The following is a 17,446-nucleotide window of genomic DNA, read 5'->3' as shown; positions in this document are numbered from 1 at the left end:
TTCGAAATGGACAAATTGAAACTAACTTCGCGAAACCACGTGTCTTGGAGGGACTCGTGGACATGCCAGAGGCTTGCTTGACTAAAGCAACAAACTAACAGCTTCAACAAGGGTAATAGTTTTGATAGCCGTGGGTGTACTGTGTCTGAAACATAATTGATGAGCTTTTGAATGCACGCTTAAAATGAGTGGAATAAAGTAGACTCAGTGTATGCAAAGAAATAGTGTTTGAACGTGGTTAGTTCCTTCACTATTGTGTCTTTTATCCTGATAACGAAGTTAATGCGCTAGTTTCAGTGACTTATAATAAATGATAACAACAAATTTCAATAATTTGGTTAAGGTTACTGCAACTTGCGCTTTGACTCCGTTATTAGTGAAATTTAAACAACGAACAATTCAGCAGTGTTGTAGAAAAACCTTTGCATGGAGTACACCATTTATTGCATTTTGAAATTTAGCCTCTGGAATGAGTTATTGATAAACTACTAAGTGATCGAGCCCAAGTTACCAAATGATCATAAATATCCTTGTTCAAAACGCTTTGACTATCAACTCCACTTTTCTTTCAGATTCACAAATTTAAATTATTAAATTATTAAAATCCCGCAATAAATGTGGTACTTGTTTACAATAACATTTCTTTTATCGCTATACTATGGCAATCCGAAAGATAGATCAAAACGAAGAATGGCAACCGAAAAGTTTCATAAAATCTATTTAGCAACGCTACGCAATCGCTACGTGTAAAATAGTAACGTTTTATGTTACAGTCGATTGCTGCTGTTGATACTTTCATACAGCGTACCCGTTTCACCTTGATTCCGGAATCCGGACTGTCTGCATGCGACTCATGCGAGTCCTTCATCACAACATCGAACAGGGAACGAATAACTGTATAGCAGAATCGTTCGGGCGACACTTTGTGGTGATACCACTGCAGTACACTGGAGTGAAGCACGCTGAGGATCTCACTGAAGTGAGAGAACTTGAGTGCACCTAAAATTCAATTCTCTAGAGTGGTGAGTGGGTGTACGCTGCCTTGATTTCTCTACGCAAGCGCTCTCTTACGCACGCATACCAGATCACTCACAGCAGAAGGTTCATTTTACTCGCTGCGTTTGGATTCTTTTATCCTCATTTCGATAGAATCTTTTACACTCTAGTGTTGAACCCCAGTGAAATGACATCACTGGTTCCGACCATGAGCATTGATCATCCAGGTAAAATAGACTACTTTTACTACATGATTTGTTGGAAAAGATAATGATTATCATTTTTCTACAGGAGTTCATTGTGATGTCTGTGAATGTAGCAACCTTATTGGCATGCGCTTTGTTTGTTTAGTGTGTTATGATTACGACTTATGCGGAACTTGTCACGATGGCCGGAAGTTCAATAAGGAGCATGCACCATATCATCCCATGCAGGCACTGTTTCCAAAGAGCGATGTTTCCGAAAGTGTAGACGGGATCAACAGAAACGAGATTCGCATTCTCTGCTGTCCCTACTGTGGCGATAAGGATTTTTCAAGCGTCGATCTTATTGCGCACTGTGAACGGTACCATAGTGAGGGAGGATTTATAGTGCGATGCCCGATATGTCTCGTATCGGGTAAAAATTTCTTACGCCTGATCGATGAAACCATGGCAGAGCATGCAGCTTTTATGCACCGTAAATGTTATACTCGAGCGGACACAGAGGCACAATCCTTCCGTGATATCAAATGTGCCATATGCGTTGAAAACATTGCAGCTACAGATGACACAACTCATTTGACTTGTTTTCATGAGTTTCATACGGAATGCGTGACTAGGTGGATTCGAAGTAATCCCATATGCCCACTGTGCAGATCCCCAGTAAATGAATTGGACTTAACGTAAAACGGGGCGAAAAGAAACACTTTGCCCAATAGTTATCATAATAAAACAATACAGCTTGTCTAAAATGTGGGTTCCTTTTTTTCGTTATAGACATTACAGGCTGGACTCGATTATCCGGAGGCCCGATTATCCGGAGTAATATTTTTAGCCATCTTACATGTATTATCAGTGTGTATCCGTAACGTATCCAATATATGCAAGACACATAGTAATGATAACGCCTTACTCGCTTTCCTAAGTTACATTTACAGTTACATTCATATAAAAGAGTGTATTTTCATATTTATGGCTGGCAGTTTATAACAAAAAATCATTTATTTTTTATTTGAAATATTGTTTTAATTTGGTTTTGAATAAGAGACGACTATTTATGTTTTTTTTAATATTCTGTAAGAGAATTATATGATGATGAACCGTGGAAAGAAATACGCATTTGACCTAGACAAGTAGTTGCTCTTGTACGTAACAAATTACTAGCGGAACGAGTATTATGCCCGTGACTCATAGTAGTAAGAGTGAGATTATGATGCAAATTTGGATGTTTAGCATATCATACACGAATAAACAAGTATGTAGCTTGCATAGTCCGCGAAGTGGAAGGATACTGTGATAACCGTTTGTATAAAGCTGATTGGTAGGATATAAATGCGGCAGTTGAAATATAATTTTTAGGCATCTATTCTGCAGGACTTGTAGTTTTCTTACATTGGGCTTGCTAGCATGACCCCATGTGATTATAAGATATTGTAAAAGAGAATGAATACAGCCATAATAATAATTTAAGAGTCGTGGCACAAGTTTTCTAACGCGATACATGAGGCCACACAAAGCTGATATTCTCCTTCTAATTTGCTCGATATGGCTGTTCCAAGAAAGTATAGGATCCAATATCAGACCTAGATATTTGAATTTTGAAACCTTCTCGATCACCGCAGTCTCTATACGGCTTTGGTACAGAAGGTCAAGAGACAAATAGTCGAAAGGACAAAAGATCGAAGGGACAAATGGTCGAAGGGACTAAAGGTCGAAAGGACAAAAGGTCGACGGGACAAAAGGTCGGAGGCCCAAAATTTAGAAATCTATAATTCTGTACACACGAGAAAGTTAAAATATAAGACAACAAGTTTGAAAACATGTTTCTGAAAAAAAATTACGCTTATTACATTTCCCAGAGATTTCTCCTTCTTTTATTTCATGGGCAGTTCTTTAACCAATTTACAGTGAATATACAGGAGCCAGGGCGAGCATTGTATGATTCTTATTAGTTTTCGGGACGATGAAGTTGAATAATTAGTACTTGTTAGATCGTGCTCTTGTTACACGTGTCGCTTCGAATGCATGTTTGAGTGAAACACGTTAGTTTTGGTATCTTTGAATCAGTATCGTATAATGATTTATTTCGCAGCTAATCAACGTGACCTCCTTTACTTTCCTATACATTACATTCCGATGTCGATCATGGAGATACAGAAGATTGTCAGTCTCTTGTAGCATTCATTTATTTAGTTTACATCTAAACAGATAACACTGAATCAACAATTTGATGCCACAATACACGGTTCGAGGCCGCATCTCTCCATCCTCGGATACGCCTCACGCTCGCCAAGTCGTTTTGCACCTGGTCTGCCCATCTCGCTCGCTGCGCTCCACGCCGTCTCGTACCTGCCGGATCGGAAGCGAACACCATCTTTGCAGGGTTGCTGTCCGGCATTCTTGCAACATGTCCTGTCCATCGTATCTTTCCGGCTTTAGCTACCTTCTGGATATTGGGTTCGCCATAGAGCTGGGCGAGCTCCTGGTTCATTCTTCGCCGCCACACACCGTCTTCTTGCACACCGCCAAAGATGGTCCTAAGCACCCGTCTCTCGAATACTCCGAGTGCTTGCAAGTCCTCCTCGAGCATTGTCCATGTTTCATGTCCGTAGAGGACAACCGGTCTTATAAGCGTCTTGTACATGACACATTTGGTGCGGTGGCGAATCTTTTTCGACCGCAGTTTCATCTGGAGCCCGTAGTAGGCGCGACTTCCACAGATGATGCGCCTACGTATTTCACTAACGTTGTTCGGAGGTGAACTAGCCTTGGGCTAAAAACCTCTTTAATAAAGATTATAATAATAATAATAACTAACGTTGTTGTCAGCCGTTAGCAAGGATCCGAGGTAGACGAATTCCTCGACCACCTCGAAGGTATCCCCGTCTATCGTAACACTGCTTCCCAGGCGGGCCCTGTCGCGCTCGGTTCCGCCCACAAACATGTACTTTGTCCACAGATACCACAAGCTCTCACGTACCGTTTCACGTCCATCGCCATTTTTGGCCAGTAAAAGTTTTGTTGGATCTTGTGAAGGGTTCGATCGTATCCCAAATGTGCCGCTGTTGGTAGATCGTGGAACATTCGTAGCAATTCCTCGCGTTGGTTTGTTTTAACCACCTCTTTCCATTTATGTCCTCGGTTACCCCTTTCGTCTTTAACGTTACAGTTTTTGAAGAGTTTCACGGTGGTTATTTTGAAATCAGGAAACTCATCTGCTTCTTGCTGAACTTTCTTAAGTAAGTCGTCGTACCATGCGTCAGGATTCGCTGTTGACGTATCTATAATGGTGCTGATGTGGCCAATACGGCTCAGGCAATCTGGCACCACATTTGACGAGCCTTTGCGATATTTTATACCAAAAGAGAATGCATTTAGACGAAGTATCCACCGAGCCATTAATGGTGTGGGATTCTTCATGGTTTTCAAATACGTTAGACTAGAATGATCGCAAAACACAACAAATCTGCTGCCTTCGACGTAGCCTCTGTAATGCTCTATAGCTCGAATGACGGCCCTTTCGGTGACGGAATATTTTCTCTCTGCTGGGGACAACTTTTGCGAAAAGAAGGCTATTACTTGTTCGTTGTTGTTCTTCTCCTGCGTCAAAACTGCTCCAATAGCAACGTCACTAGCATCGCAAGAAATGGCAAACGGCCGTGTATAGTCGGGTGTGCAAAGAACCGGAGCTGTACATAAAAGCTGTTTTAAGGTATTGAACGCAACTTCACACTTTTCTGTCCAAACGAACTTGCTTTTGGTTCTAGTGAGCTCTGTCAAAGGCGTGGCTATTCTGGAGAAGTCCTTAATAAATCTTCTGTACCATCCACACATACCCAGAAAGCGTAGGATCTCCTTCTTGGTTGAAGGTGTTGGGAAATTGCTGACTACTTCGGTTTTATCCTTGTCAACATTCCAGCCTTGTTCGTCAAGTATATAGCCCAAGTACTTGATACTTCGCCTGCAGAAGATCGATTTTTCCGAGTTTATGGTCAATCCTGCGTTTATGAGTCTCCGGGAGACTTCTTTGAGTGTTTTGATATGATCCTCGAATGTATCAGTAGCTATGATGAGATCATCTAAGTATACAAATACTTTGGGCTCTAGGTCAATAAACAAGTGGTTCATGACCCTACACAGTGCTTGGCTTGCCGTGGAAAGTCCGAACGGGACAACTTTGAATTGATAGTGTCCTCTCTGCGGAATAGTGAATGCTGTCTTCTGTTTGGATTCTGGTTCCAATGGTATTTGCCAAAAAGCCGCTTCCAGATCGATGGATGATAGAAACCGTGAACCACTTAGGTATTTCATTATAGTAACTATATGCGGAATGGGGTACGCTTCCTGAACAATAATTCCGTTAAGTTTTCTCGCGTCCAAGCAGAGCCTCATTAAACCATCCTTCTTTTTAACAGCTACAGTTGGGTTGTTCCATGGGCAACATACATTCCGATCCAGCACATTCTATTCTTCTGCTTCGGAGCATCACTTCCGCAATTTAGTCCGATCCTACAGGACATAAGTGGAGAGTGCTCAGTGACTGCCTAGGAAACCTAATACAAAGTGCAACTATTAGGCCCGACACGACGCATCACACCGTAAGGGCACCTGAGGTAACTAAACTGAACACAATAATTCGACTGGGTATGAAACGAAGTACTATTTAACGCTAGGAACGACTCGCTTCTGGATCTGGATTAGCTCCGGCACGTGGAAGAGCTAATATCACCTGGATTAATAAGAACACCTGAAGGGTGTGTACGCACATAGGCCCTTGACATCCTGCACGAAACGACAGAGATCGCATTCACCCAGAAAGTCATCTACATAGTCCAAGCATCAGGTAAATTGCAATAACAATTGCTCTACTCCAGGCACTAAACGTTCCAGATTTGACCCGGCGGCCATAATAGAAACGTGTACAGGGTGTTCAATAAGTTCGAATACACTTTCAAAAAATGTTTAAAAATTGTTATTAAATTATTTCTTTTCCCGGTTACATTTCATTGAAAGTATTGTTTATAAGGAACGTTTGTAACACTTTTTCTGGAATGACCTCTATTTTGTACTTCTTCATGAGCTTCAAACATTTCTGAAATCCATCGCAAGCGGCACGCACGGTCTGCATGGGCATTTCGTTCCAGATTTTAAGAATTACGTCTTGAACTGGTCCAAGTTACTAGGGGTATGCGATAACACATTTTTTCCTGACGAAACGAAACGAAACGAAATTAGAAATGCAACTGTTGGATCGGAACGAAACGAAACGAAATTCAAATTTTCTTCCGAAACTTCGAAACGAAACGAAATCCGGGTCCATTTGATTCGAAATTTTTCGAAACGAAACGAAATTTAATTTTTTTTTCCGCGAAATTTTTATTAAATAGTTTTTTAGCGTTACATACATAATGCAAAAAAAAAAACGAATAAAAAAAATCCGCGGAGAAAATAATTTTGTTTAATATTTTTAGAATCACGAGATTCAAATATTTTGCAATTGTTTTGGTGTATGAATGCGTCATTTTATCCACGGATCAATCCACTTTATAATTACGCTTGCTTTCTGGGCCGCAACATAATTATTTCATTAAATTGAAAACTTTAAAAACATGACTGGAACACTGCTGGGCAAACGATTCATTTCATTTATTTAGTTAACATCTAAACAGATAACACTGAATCAACAATTTGACGCCACAATACACGGTTCGAGGCTGCATCTCTCCATCCTCGGATACGCCCCACGCTCGCCAAGTCGTTCTGCACCTGGTCTGCCCATCTCGCTCGCTGCGCTCCACGCCGTCTCGTACCTGCCGGATCGGAAGCGAACACCATCTTTGCAGGGTTGCTGTCCGGCATTCTTGCAACATGTCCTGCCCATCGTACCCTTCCGGCTTTAGCTACCTTCTGGATACTGGGTTCGCCGTAGAGTTGGGCGAGCTCATGATTCATTCTTCGCCGCCACACACCGTCTTCTTGCACACCGCCAAAGATGGTCCTAAGCACCCGTCTCTCGAATACTCCGAGTGCTTGCAAGTCCTCCTCGAGCATTGTCCATGTTTCATGTCCGTAGAGGACAACCGGTCTTATAAGCGTCTTGTACATGACACATTTGGTGCGGTGGCGAATCTTTTTCGACCGCAGTTTCTTCTGGAGCCCGTAGTAGGCCCGACTTCCACTGATGATGCGCCTTCGTATTTCACGGCTAACGTTGTTGTCAGCCGTTAGCAAGGATCCGAGGTAGACGAATTCCTCGACCACCTCGAAGGTATCCCCGTCTATCGTAACACTGCTTCCCAGGCGGGCCCTGTCGCGCTCGGTTCCGCCCACAAGCATGTACTTTGTCTTTGACGCATTCACCACCAGTCCAACTTTTGTTGCTTCACGTTTCAGGCGGGTGTACAGTTCTGCCACCTTTGCAAATGTTCGGCCGACAATGTCCATGTCATCCGCGAAGTAAATAAATTGACTGGATCTATTGAAAATCGTACCCCGGCTGTTACACCCGGCTCTCCGCATGACACCTTCTAGCGCAATGTTGAACAACAGGCACGAAAGTCCATCACCTTGTCTTAGTCCCCGGCGCGATTCGAACGAACTGGAGTGTTCGCCCGAAATCTTCACACAGTTTTGCACACCATCCATCGTTGCTTTGATCAGTCTGGTAAGCTTCGCAGGGAAGCTGTTCTCGTCCTGGGCAAACGAGCGAGTCTGTTATATTTTGCTCCACATTCAAACTAGTTTGGGTTTCAAATAGTTTGTTGTATTTATTTATTATTTATTTATTATAGTATACATCAACAGGCTTGTTACTGCCCCAATGATATTTGATTTAAACACAAAAACACTATTGACATCTTAAATGAAGTCTTCAGGTAAATTTTCGACCAAATTCATGAAGATTTATTGAATCTGCAAAACTTTCTAAAATGGTTTTTTCTACAGATCTAAGCAGTTGATTGCAATACAAAACTCGACTTTTTCAAAAATTTTACTAAGGTCTGTTAAAAATATTATTTTTTTAAATTTAAAGTATTTTTTTACGTTGTGAGTCTTTTATGATGAGGGGAATTTTTAATCCATCACTTTTTGTATGGAGTTAGCCTTGGAAGATAAACGAAAATCGTGACTGCTAGATGAAAACCTTTTTTTGTTTCATTACTTTTTCACAAATTCTTTGGTGCGGGGATGCGCTGACCAGAGTGTAAAATAATCGAAAAATTTTGGTGAAGTTCATTTTCTTCATTTGTCAGTTCACTTCCGACACATTCATAGTCGGCTCTGGACAGTCAATATTCAGTTGAATATTAGTCATTGAATATTTATGCACATTTTACAAATTGATAAATTATCTGAAATCTGAACACGTTTCAAATGAGTAAAGTGATGTATCACACAGGAGTGAATCCGATTTTCATTCGCGAGACACTTGCAACGGTAAACATCAACATAAACAATGCTAATTATGTTTTTTTCTGCACATAGTAAACACACTCAGTGACAGTCGAACGAATGAGTTCGTGGAGTAGTCGTCTGACTATGTCATTCTATGTTTTGAATATTCATGCGATGTTTGTCAAAATGAATATTTTAAGCTCTGGCGCTGACTCTAGCAACACTTTCACAGTGGCTAACCGTCCCGGATTATGTGGAACTGTTTACTTGCTTCGCATTTCCTGGTGCCCCGGAAACGTTCCGAATTCCATGATGAATCTGTAAAGCCGTTATTTCTGCAGCTTAGCAAAATAAAGAACAAATTTCCGTAAAATAATACGGTTATTTGCTGATTTTAGCAATAAAATGAAAGCTATAGTCCTAGAGGGCATGATATAACAAATCAATTGAGACTGCCTTGTTACTTTTCAGCCGGTAGCTCTGATAAAGGTAATGAATGAGGTAATCGCCAGTGTAACCCAATTAATTTGACACAGAATCCTCCAAATACAGGTCGGACTCGATTATCCGGAGTCTCGATTTTATTTTCACTCCGGATAATCAAATTCTCCGGATAATCGAACCACCATAAAAAAATTAAATCTGCAATTAAAAAACCTATATTTTATTTTTCTTGCAGTGGTGTAGTCAAAAATTATTTAGAAAAAAACCCTGAATAATGCACCTGCGGCATCGGTGACTTTCTGGTGTATTATGGAAAAATAGTATTTTTGCCATAACTTTTGAGTCCATAGTCCGATCCAGCCAACTTTCAATATGAAATGGTAAGACGATTTCCATTTGAATGCAACTTGTTGGTTGAGAATACGTGCAAAAAAATGGCTGGACTATTTACGCGCTTTTTGAACAAAAAATAGTATTTTGGCCATTACTCATTTTATGCCAACAACTCGAACGCAGACCTTTATTGCTAAATATTAATTGTTAAAAGCAGCAGCACGTCCAAACTAACAACAAACTGCCCTACGGAAAACGCACCGCACCGTGACAATCGGTAAGATTTTGAAACAATTGAAAATCTGGATCTGAAGGATCTAGAAAATGTGAGAAAATTATAGATTTCCATAATGTACGGAATCAAAAATATCTGAAGGTAGAAGTTTAGGTCATGACTATGATCTCAATCGGAAAGAATCAGTTCCAGAATCCGAAATAAATGAGATATCAGATAATGTCTCAAATCTGGAGCATTCTTAAATCTGCAAATATCTAACAATCTACTAAATCAGGAAAACTTCTGAAACGTCACCATCTCCATTACATTGTTTTCAAATAATGATTGTTTAAACTGAATACTTTCAAAAGACAATAGAAAACGGACAATACTCAGTAGTCCAGTGAGGATTATTTCGCTTATTGAAGAATTTCCACAACTAGAAGAGCACAAATCGAACAAGCGCCTCATAATACATAACATATTTCATACCCAAATCAGTTAATTTAAATAAAAATGTTGCATACCAAAACGATGAGATGAACAAATTATTTTACTTCACTGAACAATATTATTTAAATTAACAAATTGAAAGCTAAATGCATTTCTGTTGAAGTTACAGAATTATATTACGTAGTGAGATTTAGTGAAAGAATTTATGTGTATACAATATTGAGTAGAATTTAAAAGGCTTTATTCAGCGGCGCAGCCGAATTTTTTTTATTCTATGGAATTGGAATTATTAAAAATTAATTTCGAAATTCCGCGAAATTTCGTTTAATTTCGTTAAAAGAACGATTTTTCAGTCGAATTTTTTGAAATTTAACGATACGAAACGAAATCAGAAAAACAGATTTCGCCATACTCAAATTCCGCGGAATTCCGCGGAATTTCGTTTCGAATGCCCTAAAACGAAATTTTTCGAAATACCGCATATGCTTACAAGTTACTGACCTTGTATTCGTACAGATTTAACATAATAAAGGACCAAACAAGAAAGTTAAGAGGGTTCAAATCCGGGAAGCTGGGAGGTCACAAAGTTTTGTCCAAAAAATCGATAAAATTGTCCCCATATAAGGCTTAAATCGCATTTTCCGTGTATAAAGGGTTATCGTCCTATTGGAACACGTAGGGCTGATCTCCGTCTTATCACCGGGCCACTGGGGGTATCAATATTCCCCAAAATCTCAGTTTTGTAGTACACCGCAATGATTTTGAACTTCAAAAAATGCTGTTTACAATGCCCCAATCCATTTTCACCGCGCGTAATAAACAAACAACAAGTGACAGAATGTCAACACCACACACATCCGTTAGCGTATATATACCGCTAACGCTGACACCAATACTAATACAGAGTATGTACATTGGGCTTACAAACACAATGATCGAACATTTGTATTCGAACTTATTGAACACCCTATACATTTGCATACCACGGCATTAGCAAGCAAAAGGCCCTCCAAAGAGGTAATTGATGATGATGGAAACCACATGGCATGAATATTCACACTCGCGTCATTTTAGGGCTCTTTTATGTACAGCCGACCCACAGTGCAACCGACGCTCTCGCAACACTATCGACTCGTTATGTCACAAGGGCAGCGTCGCAGAGCCTAGCGACGATTCAACGTGACAAGTCCGTCCACCATCGGGTGAGTGTCAGTGTGTGCGTACGTCTCATTCACCGAGCCGGAGTCGTATAGTGGCTTGGTGTGTATCGCCCGCTGGAAAAATAGTGCCGAGTGTAAACAAACCACGATTTGTGGGTATATTGTGCCGCTCTTCTTGCGGAGACCGTTGAGTGAATTGTCGAGTGAAGGAGGAAAGAAGCTACGCCGGGTGTGGTGAGAAGGTGATTCCCGGGCTTCCCCGTAGCAGGATCGGGTGTGCACGAAAGATAATTATACTGAATAGGAGAAGAAAGGACGAGCAGAGCAGCAGTGAAGCGATGGTTGCCTAGTGGTTGTCGTGTCAGGGGGAGATGGCTGCATCCGAATCAGCCATCTCCAGCTGCTGCTCGATCCGCAGCAGCTCGGAAGCACTACTACTTCCCGCGAAACACATCACAAAACTGAAGGCTAACCCCGCTCATCTGTCACCGTCACTCATTGGCACTCATGACCAATGTATATGCCCTCCTACTCAGTTTATATATATTTTACCATACCCCTCTCAATCCCTACATCTTCCTCCTGTTCTACTCTCTTACAATTGTATCATCCCATCAATCTTGCATCAAAATCAGAAATAAATCATCAACAATACTCTACGCAACTCATTGCTTACATGTATCTATCTTTGTTTACATTTCTTAAAACTGAACTCAAATCAACTATTGATCTCGGAATGCAGTCATAGATAGAGCTTACCAGGCGCTAGAACATCAATCTTGCATTAAAATCAGAAACAAATCATCAAAAACATTTTACGGAACTATTTACTTTCATATTCTCATTCTTTGTTTACATTTTCTAACATTAAACTCAAGTCAACCACTGATCTCGGAATGCAGCCATAGATAGAGTTTACCAGGCTCTAGAACATCAATCTTGCATCAAAATCAGAAACAAATCATCAACAATATTCTACGCCAGTCTTTGCTTACATGTTCTTACTCTTTGTTTACATTTTCTAACACTGAACTCAAATAAACCAATGATTTCAGAATGCAGTCATGGATAGAACTTACCAGACTCTAGAACATCAATCTTGCATCAAAATCAGAAACAAATCATCAAAAACATTCTACGGAACTATTAACTATCATGTTCTCACTCTTTGTTTACATTTTCTAACATTGAACTCAAATCAACTACTGATCTCGCAATGCATTCATGGATAGAACTTACCAGGCTCTAGAACATCAATCTTGCATCAAAATCAGAAACAAATCATCAAAAATATTCTACAAAACTATTAACTATCATGTTCTCACTCTTTGTTTACATTTTCTAACATTGAACTCAAATCAACTACTGATCTCGCAATGCATTCATGGATAGAACTTACCAGGCTCTAGAACATCAATCTTGCATTAAAATCAGAAACAAATCATCAAAATTATTCTACGGAACTATTTACTTTCATGTTCTCCCTCTTTGTTTAAATTTTCTAACACTAAACTCAAGTCAACCACTGATCTCGGAATGCAGTTATAGATAGAGCTTACCAGGCTCTAAAACATCAACCTTGCATCAAAATCAGAAACAATCATCAAAAAATATTCTACGGAACTATTTACTTTCATGTTCTCATTTTTTGTTTACATTTTCTAACAATGAACTCAGATCAACTACTGATCGCGGAATGCAGTCATCGATAGAACTTACCAGACTCTAGAACATCAATCTTGCATCAAAATCAGAAACAAATCATCAACAATATTCTACGCCAATCTTTGCTTACATGTTCTTACTCTTTGTTTACATTTTCTGACACTGAACTCAAATTAACTACTGATCTCGGAATGCAGTCATGGATAGAACTTACTAGACTCTAGAACATCAATCTTGCATTAAAATCAGAAACAAATCATCAAAATTATTCTACGGAACTATTTACTTTCATGTTCTCCCTCTTTGTTTAAATTTTCTAACACTAAACTCAAGTCAACCACTGATCTCGGAATGCAGTTATAGATAGAGCTTACCAGGCTCTAAAACATCAACCTTGCATCAAAATCAGAAACAATCATCAAAAAATATTCTACGGAACTATTTACTTTCATGTTCTCATTCTTTGTTTATATTTTCTAACATTGAACTCAGATCAACTACTGATCGCGGAATGCAGTCATCGATAGAACTTACCAGACTCTAGAACATCAATCTTGCATTAAAATCAGAAACAAATCATCAAAATTATTCTACGGAACTATTTACTTTAATGTTTTCACTCTTTGTTTACATTTTCTAACACTAAACTCAAGTCAACCACTGATCTCGGAATGCAGTCATAGATAGAGCTTTCCAGGCTCTAGAACATCAATCTTGCATCAAAATCAGAAACAAATCATCAAAAACATTCTACGGAACTATTAACTATCATGTTCTCACTCTTTGTTTACATTTTCTAACATTGAACTCAAATCAACTACTGATCTCGGAATGCATTCATGGATAGAACTTACCAGGCTCTAGAACATCAATCTTGCATTAAAATCAGAAACAAATCATCAAAATTATTCTACGGAACTATTTACTTTAATGTTTTCACTCTTTGTTTACATTTTCTAACACCCCTAGTAGCACGATTCACATCGATTTGGTTGCAGCAACTCCAATGTGACTGGATTTGGTCGCATATGAGTCACAGTGGCTGATATGTAACAAGTGTGCTACTCGGGACTAAACTCAAGTCAACCACTGATCTCGGAATGCAGTCATAAATAGAGCCTTACAGGCTCTAGAACATCAATCTTGCATCAAAATCAGAAACAAATCATCAACAATATTCTATGCCAGTCTTTGCTTACATGTTCTTACTCTTTGATTACATTTTCTGACACTGAACTCAAATTAACTACTGATCTCGGAATGCAATCATGGATAGAACTTACCAGGCTCTAGAACATCAATCTTGCATCAAAATGAGAAACAAATCATCAAAAACATTCTACGGAACTATTAACTATCATGTTCTCACTCGTTGTTTACATTTTCTAACATTGAACTCAAATCAACTACTGATCTCGCAATGCATCCATGGATAGAGCTTACCAGGCTCTAGAACATCAATCTTGCATTACAATCAGAAACAAATCATCAAAAACATTCTACGGAACTATTTACTTTCATGTTCTCATTCTTTGTTTACATTTTCTAACATTGAACTCAAATCAACTACTGATCGCGGAATGCAGTCATCGATAGAACTTACCAGACTGTAGAACATCAATCTTGCACCCAAATCAGAAACAAATCATCAAAATTATTCTACGGAACTATTAACTTCCATGTTTTCACTCTGTGTTTACATTTTCTAACACTAAACTCAAGTCAACCACTGATCTCGGAATGCAGTCATAGATAGAGCTTACCAGGCTCTAGAACATCAATCTTGCATCAAAATCAGAAACAAATCACAATATTCTACGCCAGTCTTTGCTTACATGTTCTTACACTTTGTTTACATTTTCTAACACTGAACTCAAATAAACCAATGATTTCGGAATGCAGTCATGGATAGAACTTACCAGGCTCTAGAACATCAATCTTGCTTCAGAATCAAAAACAAATCATCAAAAACATTCTTCGGAACTATTTACTTTCATGTTCTCATTCTTTGTTTACATTTTCTAACATTGAACTCAAGTCAACCACTGATCTCGGAATGCAGTCACGGATATAACCTACTAGGCTTTAGAACATCAATCTTGCATCTAAATCAAAACAAATCATCAACAATATTCTACGCAACTATTTGCTCACATATTCATACATTGGTACCCTCTCGGGGGAATGATTGTTTACCCTATCAGGGATACCCTCTCGGGGGAATGATTGTTTACCCTCTCGTAGGAATTATTGTTTACCCTCTCGGGGGAATTATTGTGTACCCTCTCAGGGGAATGATTGTTTACCCTATCAGGTCTACCCTCTCGGGGGAATGATTGTTTACCCTATCAGAGATTACCTTTCGGAAAATTATTTTCTAGTTCACACTACTAATAATCCACACTTTGAAATCTATAGATTTAATCAACTTAGTTTATCAGCGCACACATAAATATCTTCCACGCGATATACAAATCAAGACAAAATTTTCAAAACGACTTATCTGCTTTTGTAAACAAAGATTCAAACGACGATTTGACGAATCTGATAGCTCTCCCACGCAAACCAACACCATCAACAGGTAGCGGGAACCTTCACCTACCTAATGGTGGTGTTGGTTTGCGTGGGAGAGCTATCAAATTCGTCAAATCGTCGTTTAAATCTTTGTTTACAAAAGCAGATAAGTCGTTTTGAAAATTTTGTCTTGAAATAATATATATACACTACTTAAAAACCACACATATTTATTGGCAAAAATCCATAGATTTAACTTATGATGTATATCAGCGCACACATAAACATTCTCCACGCGAACTACTTATAAAATATATATCCAAATAAACTTTATGTGTATTTTCAAATTAGCAATTATTTAATTTATGTGTGGTTCTATATCGATTATATTAGGGTGGAGCTATTGCAAAAATCTATAACTGCGACACATATATCTTATACAGATATTTTTGGCAGTGTATTCAAATAAATTTTCTATTTGTCTCGATTAAAAAATTTACATTTCCAAGAAAAAAAATCTTTAGTGTCACATTCTATTTCCGCAAAAAAAAAAAAATTCTGTGTCACAAATGTCACAATAAACAAAACATTCAAAATTTTCTTTTCTCCGTGTTTTTTCCCAAACAAAACAAGCACCCGCGATCCCGATTTTTTTCTCCACACTTTTACGCGACCGAGCTTGTAATTTCGGGAGCGCAACTGATCACAACGTACCGACTTGGCCATTGTCGTGTCAGGGGGAGATGGCTGCATCCGAATCAGCCATCTCCAGCTTCTGCTCGATCCGCAGCAGCTCGGAAGCACTACTACTTCCCGCGAAATACATCACAAAACTGAAGGCTAACTCCGCTCATCTGTCACCGTCACTCATTGGCACTCATGACCAATGTATATGCCCTCCTACTCAGTTTATATATGTTTTACCATACCCCTCTCAATCCCTACAGTGGTGTGTGTGTATTTGTCCGTGCACAAATGGCATATTGGATCGTACGAATCATCGAAAAGTTGCGCTATCGAATGCGTGAATGTGTCGCCACAGGTGCAGTGGCGTAGAAATTAAGGGGCCCCTAGAAGAAGACTGGCGAAGCCGTTCGCCGAAGAAAAGCTTTGTAAGCTGGAAGGAGGTAGGCTTAGGATGTAAGATTAACCGTTGTTAAATAGAATGTTTTCCCTAAATGTATATGCCATTATGACGTGTGTTTAATTATTGTTTCGACGCGAGAGAAAGACAAGACTTCTCGTTGCACACTCCATTCATGATTTTGAGTGAAGATTTTGAGCTATATTTTGGGTCTTTTGCCACACTGTTTATGGGAATTAGAAAATACCGTAACATGGCGCCCAACGTGGGGCTCCTCGATAGTATAGTGGTCAGTATCCCCGCCTGTCACGCGGGAGACCGGGGTTCAATTCCCCGTCGGGGAGCCATATTACAATAAAAAGTTTTACAAATATACAAAATAAACAATAAACACATTCAACAAATTAAAATGATTGACGATCTCTCTGTGCCCCGAGAGAAACGTCCAATGTGTTACCCATTGCGAGATATGACGAGGTTTCCTTAAAAGATTTTGGTCCATCAGTCAAATCCCGCAAAAGTGTTTTCATTGCGTTTTGTATTTTGTCGACAACAGCCAAGCCGCTGTATACATAGCTCAATTTGGTGTAGGATTCAGATCCTATTTGGGCACCCTCAATTAATTTGTGCCAAGTGGCACCAGCAATATAAAGTCTGTGTCTGGGAATTCCTCTATTTATACTTTTAATTGCCTATCTTCAGGCCCAAACACAGAACATTCAGGAATGGGACATACACAAATCCAATCAGACATTTGTCACTTGCAAGAAAGATAAAATAAACCGTAACAAAGCTAGATCTAGTATGCGTCCGATCTAATTAGATATGGCGTTAATTTGGTGGAGTCCGGAAGCGATCATCGATTCAACTAAACAAATTTCTTGTTCAGAGGAAGCATTTGATAGTAACAAACTGTTGACATCTTCATCCTCACCCACAACGATGAGTGAGTCGGAGACCGAAATCTGTTCTCGAAGTTGTTCAA

At 39.3% G+C, this 17,446-nt stretch overlaps 1 protein-coding gene and 1 non-coding gene across 2 annotated transcripts; both read left to right on the top strand.

Annotated features, from left to right (window-relative positions):
• The first annotated feature begins 1,189 nt into the window (after nt 1-1,189).
• Nucleotides 1,190-1,976, top strand: LOC134219123 (E3 ubiquitin-protein ligase Kcmf1-like). Its single transcript, XM_062697814.1, has 2 exons — nt 1,190-1,223; nt 1,288-1,976. The coding sequence occupies exons 1-2, from the start codon at nt 1,205-1,207 to the stop codon at nt 1,881-1,883; spliced, it is 615 nt and encodes a 204-aa protein (XP_062553798.1). The 5' UTR covers nt 1,190-1,204; the 3' UTR covers nt 1,884-1,976.
• Nucleotides 1,977-16,733: 14,757 nt separating this feature from the next.
• Nucleotides 16,734-16,805, top strand: Trnad-guc (transfer RNA aspartic acid (anticodon GUC)). The gene has a single exon. It is a non-coding gene; the product is annotated as a tRNA-Asp (tRNA).
• The last annotated feature ends 641 nt before the right edge of the window (nt 16,806-17,446 follow it).

The sequence above is a fragment of the Armigeres subalbatus genome, chromosome 3 (genome assembly GCF_024139115.2).
Source record: "Armigeres subalbatus isolate Guangzhou_Male chromosome 3, GZ_Asu_2, whole genome shotgun sequence".
NCBI classification, from domain to species: Eukaryota; Metazoa; Arthropoda; class Insecta; order Diptera; family Culicidae; genus Armigeres; species Armigeres subalbatus.
Note: the sequence above shows the minus strand (reverse complement) of the source record. Positions and strands in the feature narration are given on the sequence as shown.